This window comes from Talpa europaea (assembly GCF_964194135.1).
Source record: "Talpa europaea genome assembly, chromosome: 8".
Lineage (NCBI taxonomy): Eukaryota > Metazoa > Chordata > Mammalia > Eulipotyphla > Talpidae > Talpa > Talpa europaea.
In genome coordinates, this window is record NC_140075.1 from 90,404,427 (window position 1) to 90,421,532 (window position 17,106).

Here is a 17,106-nt window from a genome sequence, read left to right on the forward strand (position 1 = left end):
GTTCTTATTTGATTTATTTCATGAGGGTTTTATAGTTTTCTTCATATAGGTCTTGTACATATTAAGTTAGATTTATAGCTATTTCCTTTTGGGGGTGCTAATATAAGTGGAGTTGTGTTTTCCCTCCTTTACACTTTATTGAAGACAAGAGGGAGCTGGAGTTGGGTGTTTCCCTTTGCCCAGCTTGGTTAGGCTTTGGTAAACTCCAGTTGTTTAGGTTCTGATAAAATAGTTTCCCTTGAGGAAAGAACTTGTTAAGAATAGAGAGCTCTGGGAGTAATTAAAAATTGGTTTCTTTTACTGTTAAAAGCTATAGGGGATTTTTCTCAGATCTTAACAGTGAGAATCTGTTGGGGTTCCTAGAAATAAAACTCAGGAAATTTGTGGGACTTTCTAAGGCTGAGTCCTCTTGGAGATTTTAACTCTCAAACTAGTCCACACAGAGTCTGCCATATTTCCTCACTTTTTAAAGCAGTCCTAGTCATATTGGCTCCAGTTGTGATGTTGACTTCAGCTGCTGGTTTCCAGGCCTGGTAAACCATGATCCTTTGGTAAGCTGTGATCCTCCATAACCACTGTCTGTCTCTCCAGTTGTGGGGGCAGCAGTTTGCCCTGTGACCTCAACTATCTGGATTTGAGAATGGTTGGATTTAAGACTTATTGGTTTTCAGTTTGTTCAGTTTTTTTTCTTGTTGTGCGATGGGAGTGACAACTTCCAAGTTCTTTCTAAGTTGGGCCAGAAAAATCCCTCAGCATTCTTTTGTAAATTTATGCTTAAAATATCTATAACTGAAAAGTTAAATTTTCAGTCAATTCATGTTTTCTATAAACTCAGATAAAACACACACATTTTCTGTTTTCATCTTTAATAGAAAAAAGATTTTAATGTAAGTTATCTTCTAATCACTTTCCTTCAAATTGATGTGTTTTTTTGGTTACTGTTGTTATACATAGGTCAAAGAGAAGAGGAACAATATAAAGGGTAATAAAGCAGCAATCACTTATTGACTACTACAGCTTTTATATAGTTTGATATATTTGGGATTATCCACATCGGGTATGTTTCACTCTTTAAAAGCTTAAGTAATTTATATTATTTAGTAATTATCCATATTTCAAATTTAACCTTTCTTCCTCCTGAATCACTGCCCAACTTTCTACTAAATATGGGTTAAGTATCAACCAAGTCATTTGCAAGTAATTTTTCAGTCTCATTAGAAAGTTCTGCAAAGTAATTTCAAATGAAATTTGGACACTTACAAAGATTAGAAATGAGACAGTTCAATAAAATTTACTCATATTTTAACAACCTAAATGCATCTATTAATAGGTGGTAGTAAAGAAAATTATTTAAAGTTTTATCACATAGAAAATTTGCTCTTTAGGATTCTATTATTTAACAAGGATTGATTGAATTAGAAAATACTATTTGGTTCCTTTGTAATTAAGCATACAGCATACTTTATAATGTTTGGTTCAACATAACTGCTTCCATGTTCATATATGTAGGTATATATATATCATTTATTCATTTTTGCTAAGGAAAATTTAATTTGGGGGCAAATTTAATGAATGTTCAAAAATATCTCCTGCTGATTGAATTATCCTTCTAGTTCTAAGTTTTGAAATGTTAAGAAACTTAAAAATGAATTAATTTGCTATTATAAAATGCTCATTTATGTCATAAACATTTTATTCTTTAGCTATAATCATAGACCAAAGAATTTTTTTTATAAATATAATAGAAAGAAAATGATTAAAGATCTTTGCAACCATGCTCATATATGAGGTGGGTACTCTGTGAGCTGTTTGAAAGTTGAAAATAGAGTATATGTAAATATATATTAACATAATTGGCATTTTTGGATAGTTGAAAGTGGCTAAACTGTGGCAGAAGCCCAAGTAATAACTGCCAGAAGCAGCACATATTTTGGGGTTACAAAAATAAGATAATGATAACAAGCCCAGCAATAATACTAACATGTATTGATTGCTGACAACATGTTAGATATTGTTCTAAGTGCTTTGTATGTTATATCTTATTTAACCACGCCATAGACACATTTGAGTAAACCAAGGCACAAAGAGGTTAGATGACTTGTTAGAAATTGTCAGAACTTGTATTTAAACTTACTCTTGACTCTGGTGCCAGTGTTCTTAACACTGAGTTTTCAAAATACTAAATTAAAAGGCTTGTTATTTTTTATGCAATTAAAAAAACAATCATTGTTTTGGGTTCATTTCTCTTTTTAGGCATTTCCCATTTTTTTTTTAATAGCACGTTATTTAGTGTTGTAGATCTGAGGGTGGGGAGTAAAAGTAGAACCACTCTTTAGGCATATTTGTATGGGTCTATTGATCAGTTTAAAAACAGGTACTTTGTGAGTCACTTGTCCTCTTATCAGAGTTTAATGCTATGTTATCTAGACCATTGTTTTACAAAACAATATAATTGAAATCTACAGATATCCACATTAATATTCAACCCAAAGCTACATTGTAACACTATAACTAATAAGACAAAGGTGAGAAGTGAAAGACTCTAGTGTCAAGTAAAGTATGTATAATCCTTTGTTGAGCTCAAAATATTTTTTAAAAACATTTATTAGACTAATGAGGGCCTCTCTGGTGGCACAGGGGTTAGAGTCTCAGGCTATCAGGCTATCACCAGCCACTGCTGCCTGAGTTCCATCCTAGCCAGGGAGCTAACCCACAAGGCGCAGCAGACCTCTCCTGTCTTGCCAGATGCTCCCCTCAACTGTGTATTTCAGTAGATCCCCACTCTGTATCTGGTGAATCCCTGCACCTCTGGCCTACACCCCAGTTCTATGCATAAATGAATAAATATTAAAAAAATTAATGAAATTGAAAGGTATGCTTCTACATTCGAAAAGAAATGTCTTTATTCTGTACTTTGCAAAGTCATGTCAGCAAACAGACAATACGGGCTGTCACCATACACTCTGCTCAGGAATCCCTCCTTCGCGTCCACACAGTGACTCAAGTCAAGGAGGTCAGTCTCAAACTAAGCGTCACCTTCCTCTTTTTCCAAACCAATCAAAGATTATCTTTAGCTCTTTTGAGAGCCACAAGAGAGTAAATATAAGTCTATGGAAATCCATTTTTTCCTATACTTTCCCTGAAATTGAGTTTTATGCTCTTTTATTAAAGTCACTTACACCTATTGTAAATGCTACCATTAACTTTAGCTATTTCAGATTTCCTTGCTACCTTCAGTACTTCCCTCACAGGTTTACAGCAAGAGTTTGTTTTGTACTTTTTAAATTTGGATTTGTAATCAAACTTCATCACAGAAGAATCTAGTGTACCAGGAGCCTACCCTTGAGTTCTCTGGCAAAGAGTGTGGTCGGTGACACAGACCATGGTTAGGTAACCCGACAAGAAAGACCCCATTGTAATACAGCCTAGCGAAGGGACAATTTACTGCCACGACTGGAAAAGTCTGCTTTTTTTTTTTTTTTTTTTTTTGAACTGGGACTCAACAGAGCTGGCAGCAATCCTACACAGCACTGCCGCCGAGAAGACGTAGTGCGGGAGACTTAGTGCACCGAAAGCAGAAAATGTGATGCAGCCTCTGGGACCCCCAAACGAGATCCATTCTCGGCAGCGCCTCCCAAAGCCAGCCGCAGCCTTCCCTAGGAGAAGGCGCAGCGTCCAGGCTGGCCACGGCCCAGCTCCTTTCTCCTCCCTCCGCAGCAGCACACAGGCGAGCACGTGAGCGCGTCCCAGCTGTGCCTCAGCTGACCGCCCCCTGATTGGCTCGGAGCGACGTGGGCTGGGGTGGGGCCTGGCCGCCTGCGTCGCTCCCCATTGGTCCTCGAGGAACCCGCCTCCCCCTCAGGTGAGGCGGGTTTGCAAGAGCGCGCGCCGGGTCCGCGGGCGGGCGCGCCCCCGAGCGCGCCTCCGCCCTCGCCCGCCGCCTGCCGCTGCTTGAGCTCCTCAGAGCACAGAGCCGCCTCGTCTGAGGGGACGCGAGGATCGCCCTCCCCGCCGCTTCGGGCCGGGCCCTGACAAGCCGCCCGAGCAGAGGCTCTTCGGAGCCGGACCTGGACCCCGGCCGCTGCCGCCCGCTCCCCCTGCCGCTGGCCTCACGAGGGCTTTCCCGCCTCCCGCCCCCACCTCTGGACGTGCCGCTCCGCTCTCCGCGTGTGGAGGGAGCCTGCGCTTAGGCCGGAGCGAGCCTGGGGGCCTCCGGCGTCGAAGGCTTCGCGGGGACCGATTCGCCATGGAGGGCGCCGGCGGCGCGAACGACAAGAAAAAGTAAGCCCGTTCCCCCCGTTCCTTCCGCCGCCGCGTTCCCCGCCGGCGGCTCCGCCCGGGGCTCGTGGGCCGGCCTGGGCGTCCGCGGGGGGGTGGGGGGGCGCCTTTTTGTTTCTGTCTCTCCCCTCCCCTCGCTTTCCCCCGACCTCGCCGGCGGGGCTCCCCCTCTGTCCACGTCGCCATCTTGTCGTAGGGGGTGGGAGACCCATCGAAAGTGCTTTCAGGGGCCGGGGGCTGAGCGCTGGCCTCGCTTCCCCGGCGGCCGCCCGGGCCTCGCGCGCCCTCCCTGGCCTCGCGCGCCCTCCCTCTCCGCCGCTGGAACCTTGGGGGGTGGCGGGTGGCGGGTGGTGGGGTGCGGGCGGACTTCCCCTCGCTTGGAAACCCCGGGAACTGAAACGAGCTGCGGCTCCGTCGCCGCGGTTGGCACCCGAGCTGCAGTTCCTTCCCGCCCCCATCCTCTCCGGTTCCATTGAAAACTCGGCCCCGGGGCGGACCCCGCGCGCCGGTCCTGGCTGCCCTGTGGGCCCCCAGGCCCCCCGCTTCCCGGCCGAGAGGCTCGCGTGGTCCGCGGCGGGCTCGCCCCGCGCCGGTCCGGCCGCGGCGGGTGTGTTTGCCTTTGTGCGTTGGGGCTTTGCCTGGATGTACCTGCAGATGTGAACTTTTTTTAATTTGCACGTGCAGGTTTTGTTTTGTTTTAATCGCCTTGAAAAACTTGCCTAGATTGTCAGTCGGAGTAACGGGAATGTGGAGAAACAGCAACATTTTAAATAGAACATCGGAATTAGATGCGTGTGATTCTATCATCTGTCAAGAGAGCCCAGGCTATGTTCTAAGTGCAAATCTGCCTCGTTCATTTTTGACAATATTATAGTGTAAACATAGCGACTGGCTAAATTAACCAACCCATTTTAATGAGATTGAAATGAAAGTATGTGAGACGAGTAAAGGAAGCCAACGCTAAAATACTGCAGAATTCTAGACTTCTTATTTTCCTGAAATTGAAACATGTTAAAAGAAAACCTTCAGCCTATATCCGAAATAATCATTGTTAGAACTAATGCAAGTCGTGAAAACACCTTGAAGTTGGAGTCTACGGGGTACTTTATAGGAACTGTGAATTCAATCAGTGGGATCCAGTGATTCCCTGCCACCGCACCCCTTCCCCCCTTCCCCAATACACACTCAATTTGATCCATTTTGGTAGTTTGAGGAAATCTTTTTAAGGAATTGAAGATGTATAGTAAGAGTTGTGGTTGGTAGACTGGCTTTACTGTTCAGTCCTTCCACTCTTCTGGTGGAGATTAACTTCCCTAATCAGTTATCAGTAGACGATAAACTTGTTTATGTTCTTGCTATTTTGTAGGTCTCTTTTTGTTCCTTCTTATAGTCCCAGTTTGTAGAAACCAGAGAAAGCACTTGTAAAATTCAAAAAGTGAGTAAACACATCTAGATAGAATTCCAGGAGTTGCCAAGAACTAATTGCAATTAATTTTGTAGACGTGATTGCAATGCTTTTGATAAAATGAGACTACTAGATTGTAAATCTAAAGCAGATGATCTCTGTAGTGCCAGTTTTCTGTCCTTAATTATATGCTGAATCATACTTAATACTGTGCATCAAGTTATGCACCAATCACTTCCTTTTTATATGTAGTGTTGTAGTTATTTCTCCTTTGCAGTTCGTCAGTCGAAAATACTATAAACAGCTTTAATATAAATGAATTAACTAGATAGTGTGCATCAGCCCCAGTTTTTAAATTAGCATTTAGTTTATCCCATCATTTGTTTCCCATTTTCTCATTTGAAAATTTACCAAATGTGTGTCAGATTTAATGGTAGCTCTTAATATAAAGATTTTCATTGAAATATTGGGGTAGACTATAAATGGTGGCTGCTCAGCAACTTTTAGATGTTTGTTCAGTGTCTGGTTTTTATACTTAAAGAATTATAAACTTTTTGAAAACTGAGAGGTTGAGGAGCAGTGATTTTGTCCTTGGAATTTTCCATTTTAAATGAACCTTCAAGAGTCCAAGTGGGGTAGATAAACTTGTCTTTTTAAAAGAAAGTCTAGGAAACTAAAAAGCTTAAAAGATCAGAAGACATCAGAACAGAGAATTAGGTGTATAATTATAATAGATTTAGCATAGCACATTTCATGTTAATTCCTCAGTGGTAGGGACTGGATTTAATGCTGTAGATTTTTAGATTTCAAAGAAATTTTAGGCGGTTCATTGTTATGTTTCAATTTTCAAGCTAAATTCCTTCAAAGATTTTCAAAACAAGTAGTTTTGTATCATTAAAGTAAAATCTCTGAGAATGGACATCCCTTAACTTCTTTATTTAACTTTGGTCATTAAAAATCGAGGTTCTCTCATTTGTTAGTGAATTTTTTTTCTTGTTACAGTTTGACTTTGATTTTGCTCTTATTTGAAGAAGCTCATGCTAGCGTGGTTTAAGAGCATAGTATCTCCAGCCAGATACTTGTGAGTTAGAGTTCATTTTCTCATTTATTGCATTATAAGTTTGGGCAACTTACTGACTGCTTCTGAGCCTATTTCCTTCCTTTGAAATGATGATAATAATAGCTGGTATCATGAAGATTCAGTGAGATAATGTCCAGGGACTGGTTTAGGAGTCTTGGTAATACTGTATACTTGAAATTGGCATTATCTGTTAAAATTCTAGTTTAAATTTCTACAACACTTAAAAACTTGTTTCAAGTCTTTCAAATACTTTTAGATTTTTGTGTCCTCCCTCTTTGTGCATCTTTTCTATATCCTAAAAAAATGAAGACTGACATGGAATTCAAAGCTTTAAATTTTTCTAAAAATTATTTTTGTATAGAAGAACTGGAGTGTAGGCTGGAGGTATGGAGGGTGAGAGGATTCACCAGGGACAGAGTGGGGAGCCGAACAGGTGGATTTACTGAAATACACTGCTAAGGGGAGCAGTGGCAAGACAGGAGAGGTCTGCTGCTCCATATGTGGGTTTGTTAGCTCTCTGGCCTGGGATCTAACTCAGGCCATACCTGTTATAGCAGTGATACTTAACCCTTAGGCCACCAGGGAGGCCCTGAATTCAAGCTTTAAAAAAAAGAGGTTCTTTTTAGTTAAAACAATACTTCCCTTGGTAATGCTGACATATCTAATGTCATTTAGATCAGTGCTCTTTGTGAGCATTGATCTACTGGCTCACCACCTTTTGCAATTTCCTACCCCTTTATTTCCTCCCCATATAGGCCACACAGTATATTTAACCTGGACTCTATATAGATTAGAGTCGTAAACATACAGTAGTCATACAGTTCATTTCAGCACCGTATGTGCAAGGCACTGTAGTCTTAGGACTGGCAGTAACATTTTTTTGTCTTAATCCTACAGTTTAGAGTAGACAGTTTTATAAATATTAATCTTTGCTAAGCCTGATGTGTTGATGAAATACTCTCAGTAAAACTCTACCTACATGGGTAGAAAAACTGCCTTCTGCTTATGGATTTCTTGAGAGTTAATACCATTGGCTTCCAGCTTAAGGCAAGGCTTCAAGCCTGTATTGTTAGTCTGATTGTTGTGGCTCAGTTTATATGAAGTCTTTATTAGAGCACTCTTCCATATTTATATGTTCACTGAACTATCATATTATTTTAGACTCATTAAAGTGTTCATTCCTGTGGTCCACTACAAAACATATTGTGCAGTTTGGACAACATCCAATCTTTCTACTTGTTAGCTTCCATTATCTTTGCAGGTCTAATGGTGTTTGGGCTCAAGGTTAAGATTTTGTGGTTACAATCTGTTGCTTTATGTTAAGAATGGTGTGTGTAGGAAGCTTGAGGGGAGTTAATCTCCTGACTGATTTTTTTTTTCCCGAAGAATTTGTAATACTTTATGCTGTTTGGTGGTGAAATTAAAAACCTGTCATGCATGGACGTTACAGATTTGTGTTAAGTTACTATCCTTGTTCATACAAGTGTTCCAAATGTTCCATTTAAATACAATTTTTAAATTTTAGATGAATCTTAAAAACTACTCTTCTCATATCTAAGATTGTAACATAGGAACTAGGAAAAAATCTAAATGTGTTGGTTAGTTTTCTTAAGAAATTTATTTTAATTCATAAGAATGTTCTTGTATTATTTTTTTAATGTTGGGTTTAATTGTCCTGTTGGTGGGTTTTAACAAGCCTTCTACTTGTATGTTTTATGTACGGTCATTTTTTAAAAATTTTTTTGCTTAACTAGGGAGTTAGAGAAAAAAAATTGGGGTAAGATAGTCTTCTTGTTGCTCAGAACTTTTGGTAAAAGTATTATGAGAATTTTAAAATTAACTTTTGATCTTGAAATCTTGAAAATAATTGTATCCCTCTGTCTTTTGAAGCATCAAGAATTACCTATTTTGTGTATTTTCTACAAGAAAAAATAGTAAACCCCTATCCATTTGCTAGACAGGGCCCTTTTAGAAAAATGTATAACAATGTATTAAATGATTACCTGATGACTTCCCTATGGTTTTTGAAGTGAATGTGGTTATTCTTTGTGGTTTAGAAAAAAAGCATGTAACATGAAATTTCCCACCTTAGTCATTTCTAAGTCTAATAGTGTTAAGTATATTCACATTATTGTGTGACCACTATCCAGAAGATTTTGGTCTTGCAATACTGAAATTCTATTACCATTAAACAACTCCCAGTTTTCTTTTCCTCCTATTCCCCGGCAAACATCATTCTTTTATTTTTTTTTCCTATGCAACTGAATTATAAATATCTCATACTTGTGGAATCATAGTTTTTGTCTTTTTGTGACTGTCTTATTTCATTTATCATAACGTCCTCAAGATTATTCCACATTGTAACATGTATGAGAGGTTCCTTTTTTAAGGCTGAATAATAGTCACCATATACCCCACATTTTGTTTATTCATTCATTTTTTTTATGGACACTTAGGTTGTTTTCATCTGTTGGGTATCATGAATATGGGTGTGCAGACATCTCTTTGAACTCATTTTGAGTTCTTTTTAACCTATACCCAAGAATGCTGGGACATAGGATAGCTCAATTTTTAGTTTTTTTAGGAGCCACCATGCAGTTTTTCATAATAGCCTCACTATTTCATACTTCCACCAACAATCCACATGGGTTTCTACTTCTCCACAACCTCTTCAACACAGTTATTTTCTGCTTTTCTGATAGTAGTCAATAAGTGTGCTGAAATGTTGTGTTTTTAAGAATTTGTGAATAATTAAGCAACTTAAAGTGAGTGATAAAAAACTGTTGCCAGTGACATCCTTATAAAAAATGATGAAGTTAAGCACTTCTAAAAGGAATTAAATTTTAAATAATTAGTATTAGTGACTTAAAAGTTTGTATGCCTGTACAATTTCAGAAAAAGACTTATTTTTAAGAAAACTAACCCCATGATGTTATCTTTGTAGTTGTTCTGGTGATCTCAGCTGTCACTTATTAATCTTCATTAAAATTTTGATTGGTTATATTAAACATAAAGATTATTTCAAAGTATGATTGTCAAAATGTAAATGGAGCAAAAATCTAGTTGTAGAACTAGTCTTATAGTAGTTCTTCACCCAGTTATTTTAGAAGTCACAATATATTTAGACACTAAAAGTGTCTACTAATTAACAATGACTGTTCTTCTGTGGTTTTCCTAATATTTTGTGAGAATTTGTTTTTCCAGCGGAAAATATACTACAGAAAGAAAAAAAAATGCCAGGAGGTATAAAGGCCGAACATTTTACATTTTTATAAGTTGTGCTGTATTTCTTTTCATACAGATTTCCTTATAAATTTAGATGCTGAATAAACTTCTCTAAATGACTCCTACCCTTTTTTCCATTATAAATTTGGATACATGTTTCAATAAGCAAAATCACAAACGCATCAAATTTGAAACTTGTGCTATAAAAGAGAATGATGGGACACAGTGAGCTCTTAAGATTTGAGTAAACAATGAAAGAATAATTGAGAAGAGACAACAGAAAAAGATTTGAAGATTTTTTTGGAAGCTTTTTTGGAAGTCATTGTGGTCTCCTTTCTATGTTCCAATTTTCATAGGAAATTTTCTTAAGCTTGGGAATCCTCTGTGTTACTTTAAAACTTTCTTGACTCTTGAAATTTAGTTTTTTATCATTAAAATATTTATAGTATCCTAGAACCAGGATAAAAAAATATTTTGTTAACAAATACAGCTATGTGACATGTACTAGGTCTTAAAAGTAACTTGGTGTGTTCCTTTAACATATGTAAAAAGGGCCTCCCTGGTGGCACAGGGGTTAAAGTCTCAGCTCTATCAAGCTATCACCAGCCACTGTGGCTTGAGTTTGATCCCCTGCCAGGGAGCTGACCCACATGGCACAGCAGATCTTTCCTGTCTGGCCCGCTGCTTTCCCTCAGCAGTGTATTTCAGTAGATCTGCCTGTTCTTCCCATCTGTCTCTGATGAATCCTCTCACCCCCTGCACCTCTGGTCTATACCCAGTTCTTGTACACATTAATAAATAAAATATATCTTTAAAAAAATGTAAAAAGCCAGTGTCTGCCAATTCTATGCATTCAGAATATTGACTTTAAAAAATTATTGAAAAAGCATATGAGTATGGTTATGGAAAATAAGCTAGGTAAATATGTAGGAATATTTTTGTTTCATCTTTAGCATATATATGTACTATATATATAAAATATATGGGGGGGGAGAGAGAGAGAGAGAGAGAGAAAGAGAGAGAGAGAGAGAGAGAGAGAGAGAGAAAGCGCTCATGCACACGTACACCAGCATGCACATAGTTTTGCAGTACTGCCAGCAATTCCACTATTCTGTCATTGGATAAAAGACTTAACCTCTGTGTGCTTCAGTATTCGGTGTTGTGAGGATTTTACTGTATGTGTGTATGTGACATAATAAATATAAGTGATAACTATTATTGTGTGAAGGTACCTGGTGCTGGTGCTGTAATAATGACTAAGATAGAGCCTTCAGAAAGTTCATAGTCTAGACTATGGGGCAGTTAATCTAAATACAACCATAGTTTATTTTATTGTAGAGTGTTTACAGTCTTAAGGAAGGTGTCTAGTAGTTAAAAATCTATTATAGTAGAACAAGAATGTTTCACGATATCAGAGAATTTAAATATACTTCAGATTTAACCTTTACGTTTTGTATGACTGACTGCAGTCCAGCCCTTCTCAGAGAATGTGATTTACACATTTGAATACATAAGCACCGGCATTCCTAACGTCTATAAAAAAATAGGTTAGTGTTTAAGATTCTTATTAATTGATAGACATTTTAAATTATGCAAATAATACATAAATCTGTTCTTGTGAAAGTTGTCAAACTATAGAGAAGTATATATGGAGTAAAAACTCAAAATTCCCTTCACCAACCTGCTTAGGTAATCATCCTTCATAGTGTTTGTGTTTTTCGTGGACCCTTTTCTCTGCATTTACACAATTTATGTACATATGTGTCCTGCATAGCTCTGAGTGTTTTATACATTCAGTCCTTTTCCTTTAGCATTATAACTTGGTTATCTTTTTCCTTGCCCGAAACCGGAACTACTTCATTTTCTTTGACTCATAATATTTCTTAGCATGGATATTTAATCATCCTGATTAAATATTATGCATTTTTGGGAATATCTTTTTGAAGAAATGACTGTGCTTTTAAGTAGTAAAAATGAGTATCATTTACTATCTAATATGAAAGTATGACTTCTCCAATTTTGAATTTTTAAGATGTATACTTTATTTAATGTTGAAGTTATAATTTGAAGCAGAATTGGTGATCATTAGCTGGAAATCCAATTCATTGTTGACAAAGATTGTAAATTACAGTTGGTGCAGCTGGTCCAAGATGGAAATAATTTTTAAAATTCCTTAAGACTATTAAAGTCTGTGAGATGTATAACATAACATGAACTGTTTCAAATGCTGTGAAGACACCTGATTACTGCTTGAAAATAGGAGTTTGGGGATAAGGAAGTGTTCTGTTTGTTCTCCTTTGATTGTGATTATGTTATCTCCATGCAAAGTCCATGAGCCATACTCCAACTCCAGGATCCTTGGCGCTTACTTCAGAGCCTTTGTATTAGATTCGTTCAGTGTTTCTCATAACCTTTGTGTCATGTTACCCCACCTGACCTACTTACTTCTTTTAGTCATCAAGCTCCTACGTCTGAGTGTTTTCTTGTGTCATCTTTATTTGTCTTAATATTGTATTTACTGTTATTTTCTCCTATAATTCAGTATCTTTCTCTCAGATATTTTGATTGATAGAGGAAAGTTACAGAATCTCCTGTGACTGTTCTTAGTATGTTACATTACTTTGTAACATCCCACAACATTTACTTCAGCCTTACTAAGAGCCATAAATATGAGTAAACCTGCCACCACTTACCTCTTGCACACTCTTTATGGACTTTAGCATCACCCTTTTCCCATTGGTACCACAATAGGCTTCAATAAAATATTCCAAGCACCTATAGCAATCATGGAGTTGGCCAAAAAATGAAACCTATCCATCCCAACCATACAATGATAATACAAATAATAATTTTAGAAGAAATCTTTTTAACATTGTTTTAACATTCTTTTTAACATTTAACATTCTGTTCTAATGAAACCTGCTCTAAAGTTGGGGCTTGATAATTCTCATTGCTTTATGGTATTTATGTAAGAGTTCTCTGGGTATATTCAAAATCATTTGATGTGGCTAAGCTTTCTATAAGCAAACTTTTTAAAATGTTTATGAGATTTTGAAATTTTATTTATGGGAAAAAGTTGAGAAAGGCACAAAGCAACACAGTCACCTATTTCACTACCTAGAAACCACTGTCAGCATTTTGGTGCAGCTATTCTGTCTTGTTCTTTGTGTAGAGATGATAAGAGATGTGTGTGTTTTAGCAAATGTAGGATTAGAGTGTACTTTCAACCTTTTAAGATTTTTTATCTTTTTTTCTGTATAAAAGTGGAATTCTTAGAATTTTATAGGATTATTGTGAGGATAAAATGAGAAGACATTTGTGTGGGGTATATGGCTCTTAATTTTCTCTGCGTATTGGGCATAGACTATTTTACCATTATTACCTAGTCAAAACCTGCCTTCAATAAAGATAAGCACATTTATTAGAAATTCTGAAACTATATTTTTCCTGAGATTTTTGTGATTCAATAAGGAATCAGTAATTTATTACTTGCATGGGTTGTAAGGATTAACTAAAAGTCTTTACCAAACCTCAGTATGTACTTAACATTTAGTAGATCGTAACATTAAGTAATATTATTGAGATCATTAAAATATTTTATAACAATTTTAAAGGCTGAATATGGTAGTGTATATAAATGTTCCATCATTCTGCTATTTAGGATACTTAGGTTGAATCTGCTATTTCCCTACTAATCACACTATTAATCCCACTGTTGTAGTTAATAGCTTTTTATCTATATTACTGATTATTTTGTAATACAACTTGAAAAATTGAATTACCACAAATTTTATTTTATTTTATTTTTTTTTAATGTATACTTTTTTTTTTTAAAGATTTATTTTTATTTATTTATACAAGCACTGGGTACAGTCAGAAGCGCGGGAGGGTGAGAGAACTCACCAGAGCCAGAGCGGGAAGCAGAGCAGGCAGAAAGACCGAAGTACATTGCTGAGGGGAGCAGTGGGCAGCAGGAGAGGTCTGCGCGCCACGTGGGACCCTCCATCGGTGGCCAGGGAGCAGCCGGGGCTCGAACCGGCGCTGCAGAGGCTGCGGGCAGCTTCGCAAACCAGCGCTCAACTGCTGCGCCACCAGGGAGGCCCACCACAAATTTTAAAGCTTTCAAAACATCAGCCTCCATGCCTTTAGAGTTTGAACTGGTTTATACTTGATGACAACATTTGAGAATGCTATTTTCTTGTACTTTATCATCATTAAAGTTTGTTTTTAATTCAAAACAATAGCAATGACATCCTCAAAGTGTAATCCCTGCCTTTCTCTTAATTATTACTTTGTTCATATGCTGACATGCTATCTTAATAGTTTGAGAGATCATGACTAGCATTGTGCATTCAGGAAATTTGTGATTTTAAAAAAAAGGTAATTCTTTCCCAAAAATGAAGTGAGGAAGGAAGGGAACACCCTCTTTTTTCCTAATACTCATATATCCCTTCCCTGAGTGAACACCGTTTTGACCTTGGACATTTATTTTTAGCCATGTCAGTGGTATTCCTTGACTACATGATAACTACCTGATTCAAATGCCTCATTGTAGATTATTTGATTATCTTGTTATACATTATCATCTCCTCACATATCCGGGACTTTGATCATGCTGGTATTGTAATGGGCTATGGTTTTTGTTGCAAATCACCTGAATTTATATTTTATGACATTTTTTGCAAAGTTTTCTACATAGTTCTTCAGCTATTCTCATGCCTTTTGGGAAGTTTCCAATCTCTTTTGTGGATTATAGCTTTCATTCAGTTTGCTTAAGAAAGAAGTTGTAATAACTAATGAGTAAGAGCTTAGGCTCTAGAGGCTGGCTGCTCATTTTGCCACTTACTAGCTGTTCGATCTTGCACAAGTTGTTTTACCTCTCTAGGTCTCTCTTCATCTGTATATTAGGTTGATGAAAATAATTGCCTTACAGGATTGTTGTGAGATAATAACCCATGTGAACACTCAGTTCTTGACACAAAGTAAGGGCTTAATAAAGACTATCATTATATTCATGTTATAATATTTATTAAGCTGTTTTAAGAAGACTTGCACTCAGTTGATGTCTCTTGATATTTCTAGAATCACTCTCTCCTTTTTTGGGAACAATCTAACTTTGGTTTTTCCCTCCGTGAATGTCTGATGTTTTCAAGTTAAATAAAGATGGGTGGGTTTTTTTTTTTTTTTTTTTGTATAAGCATATTATAAAATAATCATTTTCCATAGTGATAATAAAGGAAGAAAAATATTCCCAAGAGTATTCATTTGGCTGTTAAAGGATTGAAAACTAAGAAAATCTACTTTTCTAAGGCCTTTTGGTATCAAGAATTCACTAAATGTCTCTTAACCCTGTTTGCCTAGGAAAGTTGAAAATTGCCTGTCTTTGCAGTTGAAACCTTCACTTCACTGTAAATAGAAGAAAGGGTATTTTCTTGGGTAATATGTAAGGTTGTTTATTTTAGTGGTTCAAAAAAATTTTTCAATTGCACATCACTGCTTTAGCATCTACTAACTATGGCCTGTAACAGATTATTGTATATTCCTTTATTTAACAGGTATTTGTGCCTCTAATTTATTAAGCAGAACTTTGAATTACTGATAACTCAGGCCACAATTGAATATTCAGTTTTTGTTTTTAATTGATTCATCCATAACTTTTTTTTAGATTTATTTATTTATGCATGCAAGAACTGGGGTACAGGCCAGAGTGCAGGGGGTGAGAGGATTCACCAGAGACAGAGTGGGGAACAGAACAGGCAGAGTGACTGAAATACACTGTTGAGGGAAGCTGCCACTCTTCGCTCTGTCTCTGTTGTGCTCTCTGCTCTGTCTTTGGTGAATCCTTTCATCCCCCACGCCTCTGGCCTATACCCCAGTTCTTCTATGAATATGTAAATAAATAAATCTTTTTTTAAAAAGATTGTAACTTCAAGTGAAATGATACATAAATTAATATAGATAGGAGGTAAGTTCCTACAGCATTTTTCTGGTCAAAAAAAAAAATCACTGAACTTCTAAATAAAGACCTAAATCAGGTGTAATGTTGAACAATAAGTTTTATTCATTCAATCATTCATTTTCACACTTGCTTATTCTGTTTCAGAATCATGGGTAGTCAGATTTTACCCCACACATCTCAGAGTACAAAGTAGAAATCAATACTGGACAGCCCGTCCATCACATTGGCTCCAAACTGCTTCAGATTGGAATAGTTGAGATAGCCAGTTAACCTAATCTTCACACATCTTTGGGAAATGGGAGGAAACCAAGTACCTGGAGAAAACCCACAGAGACATGGGGCAAACATGACAACTCCACACTGATGGTGGCCCAGCTGGGAGTCAATATTTTTCTCTTATTATTATAATGAAACAACACTGAACACAACATTATTTGAGGACCTGCTATATGCCACATTTTAAAAGCATTGCTCTGGATGTTCATTTGTCTATGTGTGGGCCTCTGTGTGCATGCAATTGAAGTTTGTCTTTTCTCAAAAAAAAAAAGTAACTCCGATCCTTTATTTATTATTTTTTTTAAATATTTATTTATTCATGCATATAAGAACCAGGCTACAGGCCAGATGTGCGGGAGGGTAAGAGGATTCACCAGAGACAGAGTGGGGAACAGAACAGGCAGACTGAAATACGCTGCTGAGGGGAGCAGCGGGTGAGACAGGAGAGGTCTGCCCCACCATGTGGGATTCTCGCTGGCTGGCCTGCATTGAACCCGGATTGAATCTGCGCAGCAGAGACTGCGGACAGCTACACAGCGCTGTGCTCAACCATCTACGCCACCAGGGGAGGCCCTGATCCTTTTATTGATCGTTCGGTACCAACTTGTTTCTAAACAAATGCAGCCACAAGTACAGAAAACTTGTAGCAAGAATATAAACCTATACAGAGATCATTCAGATGATCCAGAATATGCTTTTTATTTTTTTACATTTTCACCAGAATAAGAGCACTATTTTTAATGTCTCAGTTTACCTGCAACACTGCTTGAACTACTGAACAAAACCCTGCAGTGTTGTAACTCCCAATTTCAATATCAAATCTGCCTTACATAAGACTTTCCTTTCAGTATCTACAGGTAGCTGTTATGACCTTTCCTTCTG

At 37.7% G+C, this 17,106-nt stretch overlaps 1 protein-coding gene across 2 annotated transcripts in view; it reads left to right on the forward strand.

Annotated features, from left to right (window-relative positions):
* Positions 1–4,246: 4,246 nt before the first annotated feature.
* HIF1A (hypoxia inducible factor 1 subunit alpha) overlaps positions 4,247–17,106 on the forward strand; it is a gene marked incomplete at its 5' end in the record, with an annotated part of 43,777 nt that continues 30,917 nt past the window's right edge. For both annotated transcript variants that reach the window (XM_084241034.1, XM_084241035.1), the window contains one exon: positions 4,247–4,281. In XM_084241034.1, coding sequence (XP_084097160.1) covers positions 4,247–4,281 — 35 coding nt within the window. The remainder of the gene's footprint in view (positions 4,282–17,106) is intronic.